This window comes from Hyla sarda, chromosome 4 (genome assembly GCF_029499605.1).
Source record: "Hyla sarda isolate aHylSar1 chromosome 4, aHylSar1.hap1, whole genome shotgun sequence".
Lineage (NCBI taxonomy): Eukaryota > Metazoa > Chordata > Amphibia > Anura > Hylidae > Hyla > Hyla sarda.
The window spans coordinates 381,087,360-381,107,655 of NC_079192.1; the positions used below are offsets into that span (position 1 = coordinate 381,087,360).

At 42.8% G+C, this 20,296-nt stretch overlaps 1 protein-coding gene across 1 annotated transcript; it reads left to right on the forward strand.

Moving 5' to 3' along the window:
* Positions 1-1,116: 1,116 nt before the first annotated feature.
* ARSI (arylsulfatase family member I) lies at positions 1,117-16,057 on the forward strand. Its single transcript, XM_056516942.1, has 2 exons — positions 1,117-2,204; positions 12,533-16,057. Exons 1-2 carry the CDS (start codon positions 1,888-1,890, stop codon positions 13,938-13,940), a joined length of 1,725 nt encoding a protein of 574 aa, XP_056372917.1. The 5' UTR covers positions 1,117-1,887; the 3' UTR covers positions 13,941-16,057.
* The last annotated feature ends 4,239 nt before the right edge of the window (positions 16,058-20,296 follow it).

Sequence of the window (20,296 nt, forward strand, 5' to 3'; positions counted from 1 at the left end):
GTTTTTTCGGAGTGCTGCGCCTGTTTTTGGTTTATATATATATATATATATATATATATATATATATATCTGCTGAGAAGCTCTGGATATCTGTGCCAGATGTAGCTTTGCGACCATGTCTGTCTTTCTGTAATTTTTTACCAGATTTTTAACTGTATACATTTTCTAATGTGTGTGAAGATTCTCTTGAACTTATTTTGCCCATGTGATTTGTAAACTTCCTTTCATCACTTTTTCCCCTGTTTATCTTTGTTAAACTTGACTGATGCTGAGTTGCACAATAGAATGATTTTCTCAGTAAATCTCCTGACACGATGTGACACATATTCCAATAATTTGGGCAAGCAGATGACATTATCAAAGACACAAACATGTCGTTCTACTTCCTACAGAAGGAAAAGGGATGGGGGGGGGGGGGGGGGGGGGGGGGGACTGGGGGTGTTATTAACTACAGTGACCAATGCCAAGTTTTATTATGACACAAACCCTAATTTCAGTCTATGGGAGTTTCCACGTTCTGGTGACAAATGAAATATATTTTTTGTGTCTTGTCTGTTTCCTGTATGACAAACTCTGCCAGGCCGAAGAATGGCACAAAACACGTCAAAATAACTCTAGGCAATGAAATGAAATGCGACCCAGATGTAGGGAGACTAAACTGCTTCTTTGTATCCCTATAAACTAAATATAGGAAGTGTCCTCAAGTATCCAGGACTGTTCTGCATTGCAGATGTCACTTAACAGGTTCTTAGCTGGAGACTCAATAAAAGAGCGGATTCCTTTTAAAGTGTTGTAAAGGACATGCAACAGCTTCCTATAGTAAATCAATGACTTGTAAAGGACTTACAGTAGCTTTCTATGGTGGGACAATAACTACTTGACCTCATAAAGTTCAACAGCAGTGATCTTGGACAGTCGCCTTCATTTGTCTACATTATGAAAGGCTGGATCATTGTTGCACGTTTTTTTTGCATCTGCTAGAGGAATAGAAAAAAAAGGAGGCACGCTAGGACCCTGGAGTGTCCCAGGCTGACTTTTTGAAGCTTCTTTTTTGGAGCAGAGGAACTGGGAGGGACCAGCATCCCGTGCTCCTTAAACCTGCCAGTGCCTGCCACTTCCAAACAGATGCTCTAACTACTACTTATTTACTTGGACACCTCTCGCACTGCTGTCTAAAGAGAGCCTCTCTGCCCTGGCTGAGTGAGTATCCAGATAAGGTTAGGGAAATCATCCAGAATCCTACTTGGCAGGGACACAGATTCATCCCATACATTTGGCAGCTCTGCTCGACTCACTTAATAAAAAAAGTTTTGCAACAGTCTTAGAGTCTGAGGATGCAGGGCTAGGATCGACGGGCAATGAAATATACTTTAGAAGATCTAACATTAAAAAGCACATATGAAGTAGTACAAGATCAACGGTGGATATTGAGCACATTGTCTGATTTCATTGGAATCCGGATTTGCAAAGTATCAAATCCATCTACAGAGGGAATGTCTTTGCTTTCGAGGAACAGAAAGAGACTGACTTAGTGGCATGGAGATGTATTTAACTCTTGTCGTGGCCACGTTATGCACATGAGCAGTTGCTGGATTCCTCAGGTGAGGACTTCTCGTGTACACATGTTGATGGCATCATTCCAAAAAGTTCAGAACATCTTTGTATATAACTTCCCTATGACTTCTTCAGGAAATCTGACCTGTTTTTATTCTACAACTACTACAGGATAACAATTTTCTAATAGGAACTAGATGGACTCTTTAGGATACACCATTACCTTTGTGGACTTGGACTTTTGTTATGTGCACTAGACTTTGCCATTAGCCTTTCATTTTCTTTTTTTTTCTGTCCTACTTGGCAACCAGTTGTAGTTGTTTGAGCTTGGTTATGGCTGTTCAGACTCTAACAGGATTTTCTCTGGTCAGCTTGTTAAGTTTCGGTTACATGTCCTGGGACTGGATGAAGCCGACTGTTCTTGGGGACAGTCCTGGTGATGATCCTTCTAAATTTCAAGCACCTTCTTCTAGACCCCCACATATTATATTCATCTTGACCGATGACCAAGGTTTCCATGACATAGGGTACCATGGCTCGGATATACAAACTCCAGCTCTAGACAGGTTAGCTGCTGAGGGGGTCAAGCTGGAAAACTATTATGTCCAACCCATCTGTACTCCCTCCCGTAGTCAACTTATCACTGGAAGGTAAGAAAATGTTATCATATCGAAGAAGCAATTGAAATTGACATTTTCATGCACACTGTATAGTATTAATATCTGAAAACAGTTCTGTAAATTTAGTTGCTGGTTTTGTTGATGCACATTTTTGTTTACCATTGTATTTTTCAGAAAGTTTAAAACTTTCAATAACTTTGATAGTTTTACATCCCATGAAGAATGTTGACTCTATGGCCATATAATTGAAGTTCTTATACAGGTCTCATGGAAGTTCAGTTGGCAAATGCCAGAAGTAGACTTCCTAGAGGGTCATTCGCTGAGGGACTAAAGTTACTGAATATGTAAACAAGAGAACACTTGTGTAGCCAGCAGCCCTTGCCAAGAAAGGAACTGTGTTGGCCCTCTTCCAGTTTGATATTAACTCTTTTGATGAAGGAAAGTGGAATGTAATGACTGAGTGTAGAAGAACTCAAGGTCCTGCACACAATAATCCTTTTAGTTTCAGTAAATGTGCACTTAATGGGTTAAATTTCTTTGAAAAATACAGATTCTGTGTTCTCTGTGTTTGCAAGGACCATGTTCCCCTCAGGTATAGAGTTTCTGCTGCGTATGTAGATTTCCCAGTAGGATCAACTTCCTGGTTCTAGGAAAGATAGGATGTTCCTACCTGAGATCCTTCTTTTTAATGCAGGATGTTGAGTGATGAAAAAGGCTCGCACATAAAGTTACTGCACAAAATACAGGTATTTGTCCTTGTGCAATGATGCAATTCCAGTTAGAAAGCTGGGGCATAGAAGAGATTGTCACCCAAAAGATATAGGCTATCCGAGAAAACCTTATCATATGGTCAATTCAACATATGCACACCAAAGATGGAGACCAAAATGAAATGGATAACTATTTAACCGTAATCATTCTTATATCATTGGTATACAAAAATATATAAAAAAAAATATACATAAAAGCCAAAGAGGGCTGGGTACATAGAATGCACAAACAGAAGACTAAGAGGTGAAGATGGTGGCATATTTAACATAATGATGCAGATTAGTGTTGAGCGGCATAGGCATATTCGAATTTGCGAATATTCGTCATATATTCGCGAATATTCGCATATTCGTAATATTCTCGTTTTATTTTCGCATATGCAAAAATTTGCGTATGTGAAAATTTACATATGCGGAAATTAGCATATACAAAAATTAGTATAAGCGAAAATTTGCAAATGCGAAAATTCGCACACCAGTATCACACAGTAGTATTAGAGCCTTCTTTACACCACACAAGCTGGAAGCAGAGAGGGATGATCACTGTGATGTGTACTGTGAGAAAAAAACAAAAAAAAAACAATATTCGTAATTACGAATATATAGTGCTATATTCGCGAATATTCGCGAATTCGCGAATATGCGATATTCGCGAATAAAATTCGAATTGCGAATATTCGCGAGCAACACTAATGCGGATGCATGGCAGGAAATGTATCAATATAAAAATAACTTGATATGGTATGGAGATTGCATATAATGGCTTAATAAGGCCCAAATGTAAGCAGGGTATCTATACAAGTATATACCAAGACAATATGAGGCAGCAGCTCACGTGTGACAATAGTAAAAGTATATAACAAAAGTGGCACATCACAGAAAGACTGGATATCCCAGTAACAGATAACAAAATTGTCATATACACAGAAGATATATAACCATGCACCCTGTAAGGAATATATATAGATATTCCCTACATTCTGCTCTCTTTACACATGCTCTGAGTTTTCGGGTTTTCAGAACTTAAATCCACCACATTTTATGTGGAAGCATAAGTAAATTTGTCGGCGGCGGTGGTCATGATGTCACAACCACGCCCCCTCAATGCAAGTCTATGGGAGGGCGTGATGACAGTCACGCCCCCTCCCATAGACTTGCATTGAGGGGGCATGGCATGACGTCATGAGAGGCGTGGCTGTGACGTCACGACCCCCGCCGCCTGCACCCAGCATTCGGAACAAAATGTTCTGTCTGAATGCTGGGGCAGTGGAGTACCTCTTTAAGATAGAACTGAGCACAGGAATGAGCACCAGAGCCCTAGGCTCCATACCTCTATGATGCTGCTCGATTTGGGCCTCCTGCATCATTCTGTTCTGGTCTGACTAGAGGAGACCAGAGCAGCGGAGCAGATCAGGAGCCAGGGCAAGTGAATATTCTATAGGGGACAGTTTAGGGTACTGGCACAATTTATTTAGGGGGCAGTGGCACAGTTTACTTATCAGGACAGTGGCATAGTTTATGGAGATAGTGGCATAGTTTATTGAAGGACAGTGGCACAGTTCATTGGGGATCAGTGGCAGAGTTCATTGGGAGACAGTGGCATCATGAATTGTTGGCAGGGGCCCAGAAGCACAATTGATTTAGGGGGCACAATTGCTCATTTATTGTTTAAGGTAGCATACTGTGGCACCATTCGTAGTCTTAGGGACTACAGTGGCCTAATCATTCAGTTCAAGAGACAGCACATGACAGTATTGTAGTCAGAGCACAAGAGGTGGCAGTATTGTAGTCAGGGCACAGTAGGTGGCAGTAATTTATTTTGGGCACAGTATGTGGCAGCGTTGTTTTTAGGAAAACAGTATGTTGGAGGATTCTATGTAGGGAGCATTATGTTTGGTAGTATTATATTTTAGTAGCACAGTCTGCGGCAGTAGTGTAGTTGGAGGAAGTCTTTATGGGGGTCTGAGAGGAATGAAGAAGAATAGAAAATATAGAATGACTCCAAACAGAGAAGATATCATCTGTGAGTCCCTGGATAAAACTGTTAATTCTGCCTCTTACTGCATCTGATCAGTGCTATTAATGATAGCTGTCTCTCAGCTGATCAGCTGCAAAATCATAAAATTATGTTTTCTTTTGAAGCTCAAGTACCATAGAGGTCAAGATGAGAATGCACCATGCACACTTCCACCCTCCCCTGCTTGGCTTACATTATTGAGCCCTGTTCATCAATCATTCAGGGCAGTAATGGGCAGAGGAGGCGGGTAACATTCAACAGCTCAGCGCAATCTCTGTGGCACTTGAGTTTGGAAGTAATTCATGATTTTACAACTTTGCAAACAGCCTTTATTTTAAAGACAGGAATCCTTTGTTATCACTTATTAGCTATTTGCCAAAATTATTATAATGTATTGTTTATACAAATTCACCAAAATGAGGACAGATGTATGATATGCTGGACTGGATCGATCCAACACTCTATTATATACCATATTGAAATGCCCACATAAGAGAATCATGACCCAAAGGTTGCACTAACGTACAAGGATTAATAAAAAAAAAGGGCAAAGGGTCCTCATTAGGTGTATAGGAATTGACTATGCATAACTTACTATCATGAAGAATTTATGGTGGAGAAATTTAGGGTAGGATGTACGTGTAAAATGGGTTTCTTGGAGACATATAATGTCAGGATTATGCTTTAGGTAATCCATCAAGGCCTTATGCTTTTTCTCTTTATAAAGTTGCTGAATGGAGCTGTAAAAAGAAGTGGTATCAAGTGGTTTAGCAGAGGTGAGTATAGACCATAAGTCCACCTTTTTGGGAGTCAGGCTGGAAGCTTGGGAGTCAGCCGGCATGTGCATTTCTGTAATTGCAAATAAGATTTATATTGTTTGAATAGACCCATAGTTTTAAATGGAGTACCTAGAATGACTCCAGTTGGAGGACTGGGCAGTTTTCTATGACAGACTGTTTCTGCTCCATTATTAATTCCCCATAAGAATCCCTTACAATTTGGGGACACCTCATTCTCTATCAGATCCCCACCATTATGATCAATGATATGGTCCTTATATTTCCTTACAGCCCCAGGCCATGTAGGTAACTGAGCTTGTAGAAGACACTTATCAGATTGCTTCTTTCATTTTGCAGAAGCCTTGTTAACCTCTTAAGGAGGCAGGGCGTACCTGTACATCCTGAGTCCACTCCCTTTCTATAACGTGGGGCCACGGCGTTGCCCCGTGTCATAACGGGTCGGGCCCGGCCTCTAACAACGTCTGGGACCCGTGGCTAATAGCGTGCGGCACTGATCGCGTTGCCGTGTGCTATTAACCCTTTAGACGCAGTGTTCAAAGTTGATCGCCGCATCAAAAGTGAAAATAAATTACTCCCGGCTAGCTCAGTGGGCTGTTCAGGTCCACCGCAGCGAAATTGCAGCATCCAGAACAGCAGGAGGCACGGATGCTGGGATTAGTTTGCTTTCACTTTAGACGCGGCGATCAACTTTGAACGCCGCGTCTAAAGATTTAATAGCACATGGCACCGTTATTAGCCACTAGTCCCAGCGATTGATAGAGGCCAGGCGCGACCCACTATGACACAGGGCAAGCTGTGGCCCCACGTTATAGAAAGGGAGCGGACTCAGGGTGTACAGGTACGCCCTGAATCCTTAAGAGGTTAACAAGGCCTCTGCAAAATGAAAGAAGCGATCTGATTGGCTGCTATGGGCAACTGCTCTGCACAGGTTTTGATAAATGTCCCCCACTGTTTCACTAAAAAATGATGGTGCATAATATATTACTTTCTACCAGGAATAGACAACTTCCAGCTTTCCAGCTGTTTTCCCACGACAGCTGTAAAGTCACAGATTATATAATACACCAGAAAAGAGGTCAATGTTTTACTTACTTACAGTCCCAAAGCAGAGGAAGAAGAAAGTGTGCTTGACATGAAAAATAAGAGGTCAAGGACCATAGTAAATCAATGATCGATATTATTAAAAACAGACTTGGAATGGTGTAATCTATAGAAGTAGGGTTTTACCATCCTAGATACTAGATGTTTTTTGTATTATGGTCTCTTTTCCTTTTCATTGGCAAATTCAGATAATGCCATTCCATGGATGCCAGGAACATTATAACAACCAAGGATTGGAGCATTTTGAAAATTGACTCCTTGTCATCATTAATGCATTTAATCCCATTTGGGGATGTTGTGTATTAATATGGGTCATAGCCAAAGGCATAGCTTATAGCTTCTAGGCCCCGATGCAAAATCTGCAACAGGGCCCCATATGCCAATTAAAATACTGGTCTCTTATGGGGCAGATGTGTTTGGGGCCCCCTCAGGCACCAGGGCCCCGGTGCGACTGCTACCACTGCTACCTCTATAGCTACCCCCCTGGTCATAGCGAATGCCTGCAAGATAAGGGGATATGGGGGAGGGGTCTGACGTGACATGTACACCAGGTGCTAAAATATAAGGGTGGGGTGCCAGCATGAGATTATTATAAAAATTTTACTATATATTGTTTTAGTAGCTGTAGTCTAGGTCAGGACTACTACCAACAAACGGAAGTGAAAATCACTGTACAGAGATTTGTAGATATTATTTAATGGAGAAGGAGCCCCATTTGTAAGAAAGCTTAGACTTATTCTGACAAGATGTATCCCATCACACTGCACCTCCACCCTAAGCCTTTTTCTAAACAAAAAAGGAAAAGTGTGTGTAGCTCATTGAGGACTAAGTATGTACCCAAGGTTACTGGTGTTGCTTACACCCAAAATAGGCCAAGGATAAATATATGGAGGAAATATCAAATATATAGATTAAATTATACTGTATATACCAGTCCTCAAAGGTACATAGGAGTGGGGAAAGAGAGAATAGATCCAGTAGTAAGGGAGATTAAATATGGTAAAATAAGTGACTATTTATTGATGTAATATAATATAAATTTACTTAGCCTCCTATCACCTCAGCAGGGCTCTTGCCCAAGATGAAGGGGCTAAATGTGCAATAATCCAAATTAAATAAAACCATGCGCATACAGTGACCCCCCGACCTACGATGGCCCCGACATACGATAATTTCAACATGCGATGGCCTCTCAGAGGCCATCGCATGTAGAGGGCAGCATCAACATACGATGCTTTTGTATGTCGGGGCCATCGCGTAAACGGCTATTCGGCAGCGCAGACTGCTTCAGCTGCCACCGGATAGCCATTTACGGTGCCCCTTGTGGTCCGGTGGGTGTCACTCACCTATACCAGCACTCCGGACCGCCCTCTTCGGGATCCCCTGCATCGCCGGCTCTCTCCATCCTCGTCATCACGTCATCACGCACGCCGTCCCGTCATCCAATAGGAGCAGCATGCGCAGCGACGTGTTGACGGCGATGAAGAGACGCAGCAGAGACGGTCCGGGGACATAGCAACAGCGATGGAGGGCGACATCCAGGGCAGCGGTGAGCGGCTGCGACAGGTAAGTACTGTATAACCTCCTATACCAGTGGTCTTCAACCTGCGGACCACCGGATGTTGCAAAACTACAACTCCCAGCATGCCCGGACAGCCGTTGGTTGTCCAGGCATGCTGGGAGTTAAAGTTTTGCAACATCTGGAGGTCCGCAGTTTGGAGACCACTGTCCTATACTTTACATTGCACGGATCCCTCAACATACGATGGTTTCAACTAACGATCATTCATTTGGATCGAATTACCATCGTATGTTGAGGGACCACTGCATATCAACTAGATATTGCAATATAATAGCAGCTGGATAGCGTATTAGTAGATTTCCTGTAGTTAGTGTTAGGCTATATATAGATAGCAGCAACTGGTTGTAGGATTGATCATAGAAAAAGTTGGTTGGTGGTACAGTGAAATAATTTTAAAGTTCCATTTATGTGGCAAAGTGGTTGGGGATATAGTAAAAGCAGTATTCCACCATAAGGGTACGTTCACACGAGCGGATCCCCAGCGCGTATTACGCTGCGGATCTGCCGCTGAAGGACGTATGTTGCCTTTACAGGTGCCTGCTTGGAGCGGCAATCCACCGCTACAAGCAGACACACTGCGATGTGCGAGTTGCCATGCGCAGTATACTTGCACATCGCGGCAGCTCTCGGCCTAGCTCATAGAGCAGGGGGAGCAGCCACGATGTGTGCGAGGACACCGCGCAGCGACTCACACATCGCTTCAGTGTGTCTGCTTGTAGCAGCGTATTACCGCTCCGAGCAGGCACCTGTAAAGGCAGCGTACAGCGGTCCTTCAGCGGCAGATCCGCAGCGTAATACGTGCTGGGGATCCGCTCGTGTGAACGTACCCTAAAACAGTGTCTATAAACAGGGTTTGGTGCACGGCATCACTCACCGATCACAGGGAATGATTCTGAAGATCGCAAGACGGGCTGGCACGGCTGCGTCTGGCACTGGAAATGATGCCCCTCTGGAAGGTGGTAAAGAACGTGGAGTCTCCTTGTCACTTGGCAGTCCTCGGTTGGCACGGCTTGAGTCCAGCCTGATGCGGGGTAATGTCCGTGGCTGGCAAGCTTGTAGTGGAGGCAGCGGGAGTGAGAGCCGGCGTCCTCGTGTGAATGATGCGCTATTAGCGCACGCTGCAGTGGTCCCCAAATAGAGCGCTTCCAGCTGTTGCAAAGGATTAATAGTTGGTATACTGTATGTACACTTGCTGAACTGTATCAATGTAATAGCTAGATGCGTTTCAAGGCCGCAGGCCTTTTTCTTCAGTAGCAGTATGGAGATGCATACAGGTTAAAAAGGTGTACTTTATATAGCCTTAATGTGATGATGTAATACACATTGAGGGGAGCAAAACATGGAAAAGACACATGGAATGGGACATATGGGTTATGTAGAATATAAGATAAATACATATGGGTTATGTAAGATGAAAGATAAATACGTACTGGATCTAATAAAAGACAAATGGGTATTAGATTGAAAGAATAAAAAAGAATAAGAAAACGGGAAATAAAAGAAACACATATGGATAAAAAATAGCATTAAAATAAACAACATTAGTTGAGAATAAATATGAATCAGATAGGATCAAAATGATAACAATACAGAACAGAATAGAATAGAATACCTAAGATTATGTATAATAATTAAATAGAAATGTATAATCCAGAAACATTATGGTTATCTCGGGCGGGTTAGACCCCAGGGGCCATCCGGGCGTCAATATGCAACCAGCCAGTGACAGTCCGTGGAGAAGAGCCAAACCACAAGAAATTCTAGAGGAAAGCATTTTTTGGGCTATTAACCCTTTAGATCCTACGATCAAAGCTGATCGCGGGGCCTAAAGCCGGCAACACAATGTTGCCGGCTGGTTGCTATGGGTGATCGGGACCTTAACTGACGACCTGAGGTTCCCTACCTTCATCTGTGGCGTCAGATCTTCTGTCTGTGGCTCCAGCCTGCTCTGGCAGGCTAGAGCAACAGACAGCAGATAACACTGATCAATGCTGTGTAATAGCACAGCATTCATCAGTGTTAGAAATCAAAAGATTCCATGTTATAGCAGAAAAAAATCCATAGAGTAAAGTGATCAAAAGTCCATTAAAGGAGTACTCCACTGAAAACATTTTTATTTAATCAACTGATGAAAGAAAGTTAAACAGATTTTTAAATTACTTCTATTAAAAAAATCTTAATCCTTCTAGTACTTGAACTTCCTGTGGAGCATACAGAAGCTTATTTTTCTTTTTGAACTTCCTTTCCAGTCTGACCACAGTGCTCTCTACTGACACCTCTGTCCATGCCAGGAAGTGTCCAGAGCAGGTGAGATTTGCTATGGGGATTTGCACCTGCTCTGGACAGTTCCTGACATGGAAAGAGGTATCAGCAGAGAGCACAGTGGTCAGACTGGTAAGAACTACACAACTTTCTGTGGAGCATACAGCAGCTGATAAGTACTGGAAGCATTAAGAATTTTTTTATAAATTAATTTAAAAATCTGTTTAACTTTTTGGCACCAGTTGATTTAAAAAAAATGTTTTCCAGCACTCTGCCCCACAAATACATTTTTTTTTTTTGGCTTCACTGTAGATTTTGAGTGATGCAATTACAAAGTACAATAAGTTCTGCAAACAACAAGCCCTATAGATGAAAAATTGGAAGAGTTATGGATTTTAAAAGATGAGCAGAAATAAATGAAAATGCAAAAAATGAAATATCGCTGCATCATTGAAGGGGTACTCCGCCCCTAGACATCCTATCCCCTATCCAAAGGATAGGGGATAAGATGTCAGATCGCCGGGGTCCCGCTGCTGGGGACCCCTGGGATCGCTGCTGCAGCACCCCGCTGTCATTACAGCGCAGAGCGAGATCGCTCTGTACGTAATGACGGGCAATACAGGGGCCGGAGCATCGTTACGTCACGGCTCCGCCCCTCGTGATGTCACGGCCCGCCCCGTCAATACAAGTCTATGGGAAGGGGGCATGGCGGTCGTCACGCCCCCTGCCATAGACTTGCATTAAGGGGACGGGCCGTGATGTCATGTTTAGCGGAGCCATGATGTCACGCTCCTCCGGCCCCTGTATCGCCCATCATTGCGCACAGAGCGAACTCGCTCTGTGCAGTAATGATGGCGGGGTGCCGCAGCGGCGATCCCCGGGGTCCCCAGCAGCAATCTAACATCTTATCCCCTATCCTTTGGATAGGGGATAAGATGCCAGGGGCAGAGTACCCCTTTAAGGGGTTAAAGAAAAAACAGCTCTATTCATTACATAATAATTATTTAAAGGCATAAATCAATAAACAAACATTAAAATCTCACAAAACATCTTCCCTGGAGATGTGGGCTAGAACAGACACCTGAGGCAACATCTACCAGACATTGACAAGCAGTGTAACATGTCTTGTACTGGGATACCACAGGGTGGTCTTAACCTCGCAGTCAGGTTCTTGCACCAATGAGACCAATGGGGACTGCCCACTTAAAGGGGTACTCCGGCGCTTAGACATCTTATACCCTATCCAAAGGATAGGGGATAAGATGCCTGATCGCGGGGGTCCCGCCGCTGGGGACCCCCGTGATCTTGCACGCCCCCTCCCATAGGCTTGCATTGAGGGGGCATTGCTCCAGCCCCGTGATCGACAGTAATCAGACCCGAAGCGTGTTCGCTCTGGGGACTGATTTTAATGGGGTACGGTGTGCAAGATCACGGGGGTCCCCAGCGGCGGGGGATAAGGGATAAAATGTCTAAGCGGCGGAGTACCCCTTTAACAATCGATAGACTGCAACAATGTCTATATCATGTAAAGAGGGCTATATCATGCCATATAATGTCTATAGAATGCAAACAACCTCTAGAGAACTGGCCACCCAGTTTACAGGCTAGGCCCTGATTACCATATCGGGACCTGAAACTAATGGCACTTATACCAAGAAAATGGGGAGAACTAAAATGGCTGAACATGGATGATCACAGCTGATGTTTTTGAGACCTTCTCTAACTAATTGATGCAATGTTATTGATCTTCAACCCATTGTCTTCTGCTGCTGTTGAGTTTTTATTTTTCAAAGATAAATTCTTACTTTATTTTCTTTTTTCCATAGGTATCAGATCCATACCGGGTTACAACATTCAATTATTCGTCCACGGCAACCAAACTGTTTGCCGCTTCATCAGGTCACCCTGCCTCAGAAGTTACAGGAAGCTGGTTATGCAACACACATGGTGGGAAAGTGGCACTTGGGATTCTATAAGAAAGAATGCCTCCCAACGAGACGTGGCTTTGACACCTTTCTTGGTTCTTTGACCGGCAATGTTGACTATTACACTTATGACAACTGTGACGGGCCAGGAGTGTGTGGCTTTGATTTACACGAGGGAGAGAATGCAGCTTGGGATCTTGCAGGCAAATACTCCACACTTTTGTATTCCCAACGTGTAAGCCACATCTTGGCAGCTCATAACCCACAACAACCAATTTTTATATACATATCTTTCCAGGCAGTGCACACTCCCCTTCAGTCCCCTCGAGAGTATATATATCAATATAGGAATATGGGCAATGTAGCAAGGCGCAAGTATGCTGCCATGGTAACATGTATGGATGCAGCTGTAAAAAACATCACTAGGGCATTGAAAAAGTATGGTTACTATGACAACAGTGTTATCATTTTCTCATCAGACAATGGAGGTCAAACATTTTCCGGTGGAAGTAATTGGCCTTTAAGGGGACGCAAAGGAACATATTGGGAAGGAGGTATAAGAAGCCTGGGTTTCGTCCATAGCCCTCTGATCAAAAAGAAAAGAAGGTCTAGTAGGACATTAATGCACATAACAGACTGGTATCCAACACTTGTAAGACTGGCGGGAGGAAATATTTCAGACACAGAGGGTCTAGATGGGTATGATATGTGGCCATCAATCAGTGAAGGAAAGGTATCACCTCGGACAGAAATTCTACACAATATTGACCCTTTGTATAACCTTGCCAGATCAGGGTCCATGGAAGAGGGTCAAGGAATATGGAATACTGCTATTCAAGCTTCTATCAGAGTCAAAGATTTTAAATTATTAACAGGAGATCCTGGGTATAGTGACTGGATTCCACCTCAGACACTCACCAACTTTCCAGGGACCTGGTGGAACTTAGAACGTCATACTGATGGAGCCCGTAAATCTGTTTGGCTCTTCAACATCACAGCAGATCCTTATGAGCGTCATGACTTGTCTGCACAGAAGCCAGAAGTGGTCAAGGAGTTATTAACACGCTTGGCTTATTATAATCGTACTGCCATTCCTGTGCGATATCCTAATGAGGACCCAAGGGGTAATCCAGAACTCAATGGTGGCGCATGGGGACCATGGGCTAGCGAGGAAGATGACGAGGATGATGAAAACTGGATTAGAGGAGGACATGTGAAGAGCGCAAATAAAAAGAAAAAATGTAAGATCTGCAAGTTAAAATCTTTCTTCAGAAAGCTAAACACACGTCTTATGTCTAATCGCATCTGACAAGTTACAGGACTTTTTTTAAATATATTTTTAGACTGTCTTTTGTTATACAATTTATACTTAAACAAAGACTTGTGCGAGGCACAGATATTTTGGAGAACTCTACAGCAAGGCTAAGTGTACAAGGAAATTCAAGGAAGGTGAATGTAACTTTTAAAGGGGCATCATGCACCGTTCTGGATATAGATAAGAAAACCTCAGACTTGACATAAGTAATCTGGATGGAGTGTTCGGACGACGCTTTTCTTAGGTTGAAACGTAATGAAATACAATTACATTCTAGATATTAAAGGGAATATTTACAAAATTTGGACTACTTCCACTGCCTTAAAGACAGTCTGTAGACATACATGTTTCAAGATGAAGGATTACTTCATGAATGTATTTATATATAATTTTTTTTTTTTTTACCATAGGCAGTATTTGCTGTGGAACGTCTTTGATTAATAAGATGTGGTCTAGCTTTTAAACTTCATATTGGGGATAATTTTGACTCTGTACAGACACCAAAGGTCTGTTTTATGAATATTTCCAAATTATTTAATACTTAGTATAACCTTTCATAGACAACCACCCTAAATCTGGTCTAGATGAGGTCTGGTCTTCTCAAAGAGGTGTTCTTTAAGAAATACTCCACCTCTGATTGACTATGTGTTAACACCATTCTAATAGAGTTTCCTTATCCGGAGTACATGGAGTAATGGTACTATCCACAAAACTACTGTTTTAGCACATTGTTCAACAGATGATGGCAGTTTCTTGGACAACCGATGAAAAGGCCATCTACATTACTACAAGATGAATAAAAAGTATGTCATATTTTAAAATGTGGCTGAACAATTTGTTATTTGCTTTACAATGAGACTGTTCTTTAGATACATACAGTATATGGACATAAAAGAGGCAAGACTGTGTAAACCATTGTGCCAACTTGATGAGTGTGATAGGTTGAGAATCTACATGTTACACCAAGATTGGTATCCAATACTGTAGGAAACATGTCATCTTGGACTGACATCCGTAGAAGCCTGCAAAGTCAAGGACTACAGATGGTCAAGTAATCAAACATTGAGGCTGTTAAATAAGGAGTCTATGTGTAAAGTCAAGTTGTCTGGTTGTTGAGTAAAGATATACAGTAGCTGGTCAAGCAACTAAAGTCTATGGAGGTAAAGAAGGTCTAGTTTCCAAGTTAAGGAATATAGAAGTTAGTCAAGGAATCAAAAGATTGAGGTGGGTAAAGGGACTGGTTGTTCATGGGAGATGTTGTCCAAAACATCTGCAGTGCTGAAGGTTGCCTATGCCTGGTCTATAGCATATGACAAAGGAAACAAAAAATTAAGGTGGTCAAAGAAAAATCTAGTTGAGAGTTAAGGTCTTAAGAAGATTGTCAAGGAATCAAAAATTAAAGAAGTTGAAGCAGGGTCTTGTTACAAAGTTAATGTCATAGAAGATGGTAAAAATAAATCAAAGATCAAAGGGGTGATGAATGGTCTGGTTGTGGCGTCAACTTCTAGAAGACAGTCAAGGAATAAAGATAGAGGGGGTTAAAATAGAAGTATAGACCCTCGATTAGCTGACATAGGAGTGGAAAACATTCCCAAATATAGGACTATTTTCTACCAAAAGATCGGTTCAGCCAACACGCTTGAAGTCCCGAGGATGTATTGTCATATCAACTTCCAAAGGGAAGGGGACCTAATTTTGACTATTGGCAAAGGCCACCAGTCCTATTGTCATCCCAAATTACAGAGGAACATATTTTAAATAAACATTAGCATGTAGTACACTTGGTCATCACTTATGGTTAAGGGCCAATACCAATTTGCCAGTAATAAGTGCAGTTGTAGAAGCACTTGGGAGCTCATGCCTCGTTAATATCCACTGAGCCTTGTAAATTCATCTGCTAATGAGTATTAGGCCAGCAAGCAAAACAGCTGCCACCATAACATGCAAGTAACACACAACCTCTCTTCTGGGGACTGCATTTTGTTTTGCTCTGTCCAGAAATTGCAATATTGACATCTAAAAAACCCATGGAAAATGAATTTGTGCAATATAGTTAGATATTTCAGACCCCGAAGGCTGTAAGAGAAAGGTGACTCATTCCAGTAGGAAGATGATTTATCAAGCGCCACGTGAAACATTAGAAATGCCTTTGACATGGCAATTTAATGGAAAAGCAAATCCTTTTACACCGTGGATTGATAATAAAAACTAAGCCGAAATAATAAAAGCATGAGCTGGTGTCTTCATATAAAAATGTTATGAAATCACACCATGTGTGGACAGTGTTGGTCATGGGAACACGGTTGCTAACAAGCAGCTCGACTGCGGTATTTAATATTTACAACACCAGTCACAGAAAGAGCCCCTATTATTTTACTTTTAACCCTTGCGTAAATCCACCAGCATTAGGGGTCACCATATAGAGGACTGATCAGCTCTTTTATTGTTTTATTGAGTGCATATGTGCATACATTTTACCTTGAATCCACATATTTACTAGACATGTTAGGAGAATTGTCATGTCCCCTTTAAGCAGAGTAATGTACTATAATAACAACTTTCACATGGTGTGCTGTTTAGTGTACAAATGTATGTATAATATACAGTGATAGGTGCCATATGATGTGGTCCCCCAATAACAGTTCCATACAGTGGTCTTATACATTTATTATACAGTTCGGGTCTCTGGGACATTTCATAAGTTTTTTAAAACAAAAAATATACTTAAAGTTTTGTAGTGGTTACCAGCCTTTAGTGACAGGCCATCCTTGGAACCGATGTTAGGGTGGGTTCACACCACGTTTTTGCAATACAGTTCCTGTATCAGGTTTTTGATAAAAAACAGATTCCTCAAAACCTGACTAAACTGTATCAAAATGTGTATACAATTTTTTATCTGTCTACGGTTAAAAACCGTATACGGTTTGAAAAATGATGTCCGGTTGCATCCATTTTTTGAGAGAAAACCGTATAGGTTTTTAACTGTTCACTCCATTTTGAATAAAGTTTTACTGATTTTGATTGAAATTCCCCCCCCCCCCCAAAAAAAAGATCAAAGCCAAAATCCGTATGGTGAAACCCGTATGGAACCGTACGCACATACGGTTCTGTACGGTTCCCATTTACTCCCATGTAAAAAAAAAAAAAAACGTATACAGTTTAATACAGTTTTTCACCCAGACCAAAAACCGTGGTAGGCCACAGTTTTCTGTCCAGAAAAAAAAAAAAGGAAAGAACCGTATGGTTTGAAAAACGGAGACAACCGCATACATTATGGTGCATACGGTTTTGAATGGGAAGTCTATGGGCACGGTTTTCTGTACGGTTGCATACGTGTTTTTTTTATGAAACCGTATGCCGAAACTGTATAGTAAAATAGTGGTGTGAACGAATCCTTAACATTGTTGGCCACATTATTTGCACTCTTCTCAGAAAGCCCTGAAAGCATACAGCAAGATTGACATTCAGCAAGTGATAAATAGGGGACAGGAGTTTTAAGAGAAATTCTCATTTCAGAAAATTTTCATGAAGACATCAAATGTTTTGATCAGTGTGGGATCCAGGTGCTGAGACCCCTGCCAATCTCTACAATGCATGGGAAGAAATGTACACATGCTGAAGACAGGCTCATGGCCTGAGCACGCCTCCCATTTCATGCTAGCGATTGATGGGAGTCCCAGCATCTGGACCGCCACCGATCAAAACTTTTTAACTGTCTCTATAATATGTCAAATCTTTTTGGGAATGACAGTTATACTGGAACTGTTAAGAATACAAATAGGTCATTAATCATTTCAACCCAGATAACCAGACCTTTATTTACCACTTTAATTTAGACCCTAGATCAGAACAATATAGGACGCCCTCTCAAATAGACTGACACTCATATCCCCTCTCTCTAAAAGAGAGTGCTGCTCAACATCCCCCTCAAACTTGACTCCAGGTATCCCTCCCCACAAATTCCCTATGCTACCCTTTTTACCTAACCCTTCTCAGTTGGGCTGTAGCTAGAGCTGAAATAAATTTTAATGACATTTACAGTAGTGTTGCACGCAAATATTCGCAATGCAAATTTTATTCGCAAATATCGCATATTCGCGAATATAGCACTATATATTCGCAATTATGAATATTCATTTTTTTTTCATAGTACACATCACAGTGATCATCCCTCTCTGCTTCCAGCTTGTGTGGTGTAAAGAAGGCTGTAATACTACTGTGTGAGACTGGCGTACACATTTTTGCATATGTTAATTTTGCATATGCTAATTTTGCGCATATGCAAATTTTCAGTTTTGCAAAATTTTGCATATGCGAATTTTCGCATATGCGAAAATAAGCCGTGAATATTACGAATATGCGAATTTAGCGAATATATGATGAATATTCATCCATATATTCGCAAAATATCGTGAATTCGAATATGGCCTATGCCGCTCAACACTAATTTACAGAAGATGTTCATGAGTTTTGCCACAATTTGTGCAAAAGCGCAGCAAGAACAGCAGTTTTGCCGTGATTATTCCCAAATTGCAGAAAAATACAAAAATATTCAGCAAGTTTATCTTTTAAATATGTAGTGGATAGTTTACATCTGGCTCAGCCCCCCCTGACCTGACAGGCACCAATGGCACCTACGGCAGTAGTTCCACCCGTGCAGGTGACCTGTGAGAAACCCATATGGGTGATGTAAAAGAGCCTGAACGTCCCTTAAAGAGGTACTCCCTCCCAAGACATCTTATTCCCTATCCAAAGGATAGGGGATAAGATGTCTGATTGCAGAGGCCCCGCCGCTGGGGACCCCCACAATCTCCCTGCTGCACCCGGCATTTGTTTAGAGTGTCGGGTGCAGTGCCGGAGGTTCGTGACATCACGACCACGCCTCCTCAATGCATGTCTATGGGAGGGGGCGTGATGGATGCCATGCTCCCTCCCATGAACTTGCATTGCGGGGTCGTGGCTGTGACATCATGAGCGGGGGTGTGGCCGTGACGTCACGAGCCTCTGCCCTGCATTGACAGTCTTCCGTCGAACTTCGCTCCGTGCACCTGATGTCTGGGATGCCGCAGCCGACATCGCAGGGGTCACCAGTGGCGGGACCCCCACAATCAGATATCTTAACCACTATCCTTTGGATAGGGGATAAGATGTCTAGGGGCGGAATACCCCTTGAAGGCTGGGGCTATTTGTGGGCACTACAGGTAAATGAAGGGGGCTTCTGGTGACACTAGTGTAAAGAGCCTGGTGGGTGTGCAGGTGCTGTAGAGGGTCTTGTGCAGCCAGCATGTTACTCTGCATCAAGAGTTTACACTGCAGCAGTTACCAGACTATGAAGAAGCAAAAAAAAACCAGATCGTGACACAAGGCAGCAAGTTCTATCGGCCTGGTGAGGGGTCACAGGGCTGAATTTGGGAATGTAGTGGAAAGTGGTCTGAAGAGCAGAGTCATAAGATGGGAGACTGACATTAGGATTTCTGTATCCAACATTGTTAGGATTCGGCTAGCTGGATGTGGATCCTCTGTGTCAGAGAGGGATTGGCGTGGACCGTGCCGGCGGACCGGTTCTAAGTTGCTACTGGTTTTCACCAGAGCCCGCCGCAAAGCGGGATGGTCTTTCTGCGGCGGTAGCAACCAGGTCGTATCCACCGGCAACGGCTCAACCTCGCTGACTGCTGAGAAGGCGTGGGACAGAAGGACTAGGCAGAGGCAAGGTCAGACGTAGCAGAAGGTCGGGGCAGGCGGCAAGGTTCGTAGTCAATAGCAACGGCAAGAGGTCAGGAACACTGGAAATGGCAAACACAAAGATAGCTTTCACAAGGCACAATGGCAACAAGATCCGGCAAGGAAGGCAAGGGGAAGTGAGGTATATATGGACAGGGGGCAGGTGGAAGCTAATCAGGCTGATTGGACCAGGCACCAATCACTGGTGCACTGGCCCTTTAAATCGGGATGCGAATCGCGAGCGGGCGCGTCCCTCATCGCGGATCGCATCAAGGCTAGGGACGTTATTGCAGCGCTCCTGGTCAGCGGGTCTGACCGGGGAGCTGCGAACAGGAGAACGCTGCGAGCGCTCCGGGGAGGAGCGGGAACCCGGAGCGCTCGGCGTAACAAACATGATGTTTGACACATCTCTGTACAGCTCTATGTTGGTTACTGACTGTATAGCGGATTGGGGGTGGAGGTATTCAAATTGGTTTGGCACCCAGTACTTTCCAGTTACGTTCTTGGGATCAGCAAGGATGCCAGATTAGAAATCTAGTTGTATGCTATAAGATTATGTAACGAAAGTTCCCCTTTAAAGGGAACCTGTAACATCGAAAATGCATTTCAATCTGCTGGCATCATATTAT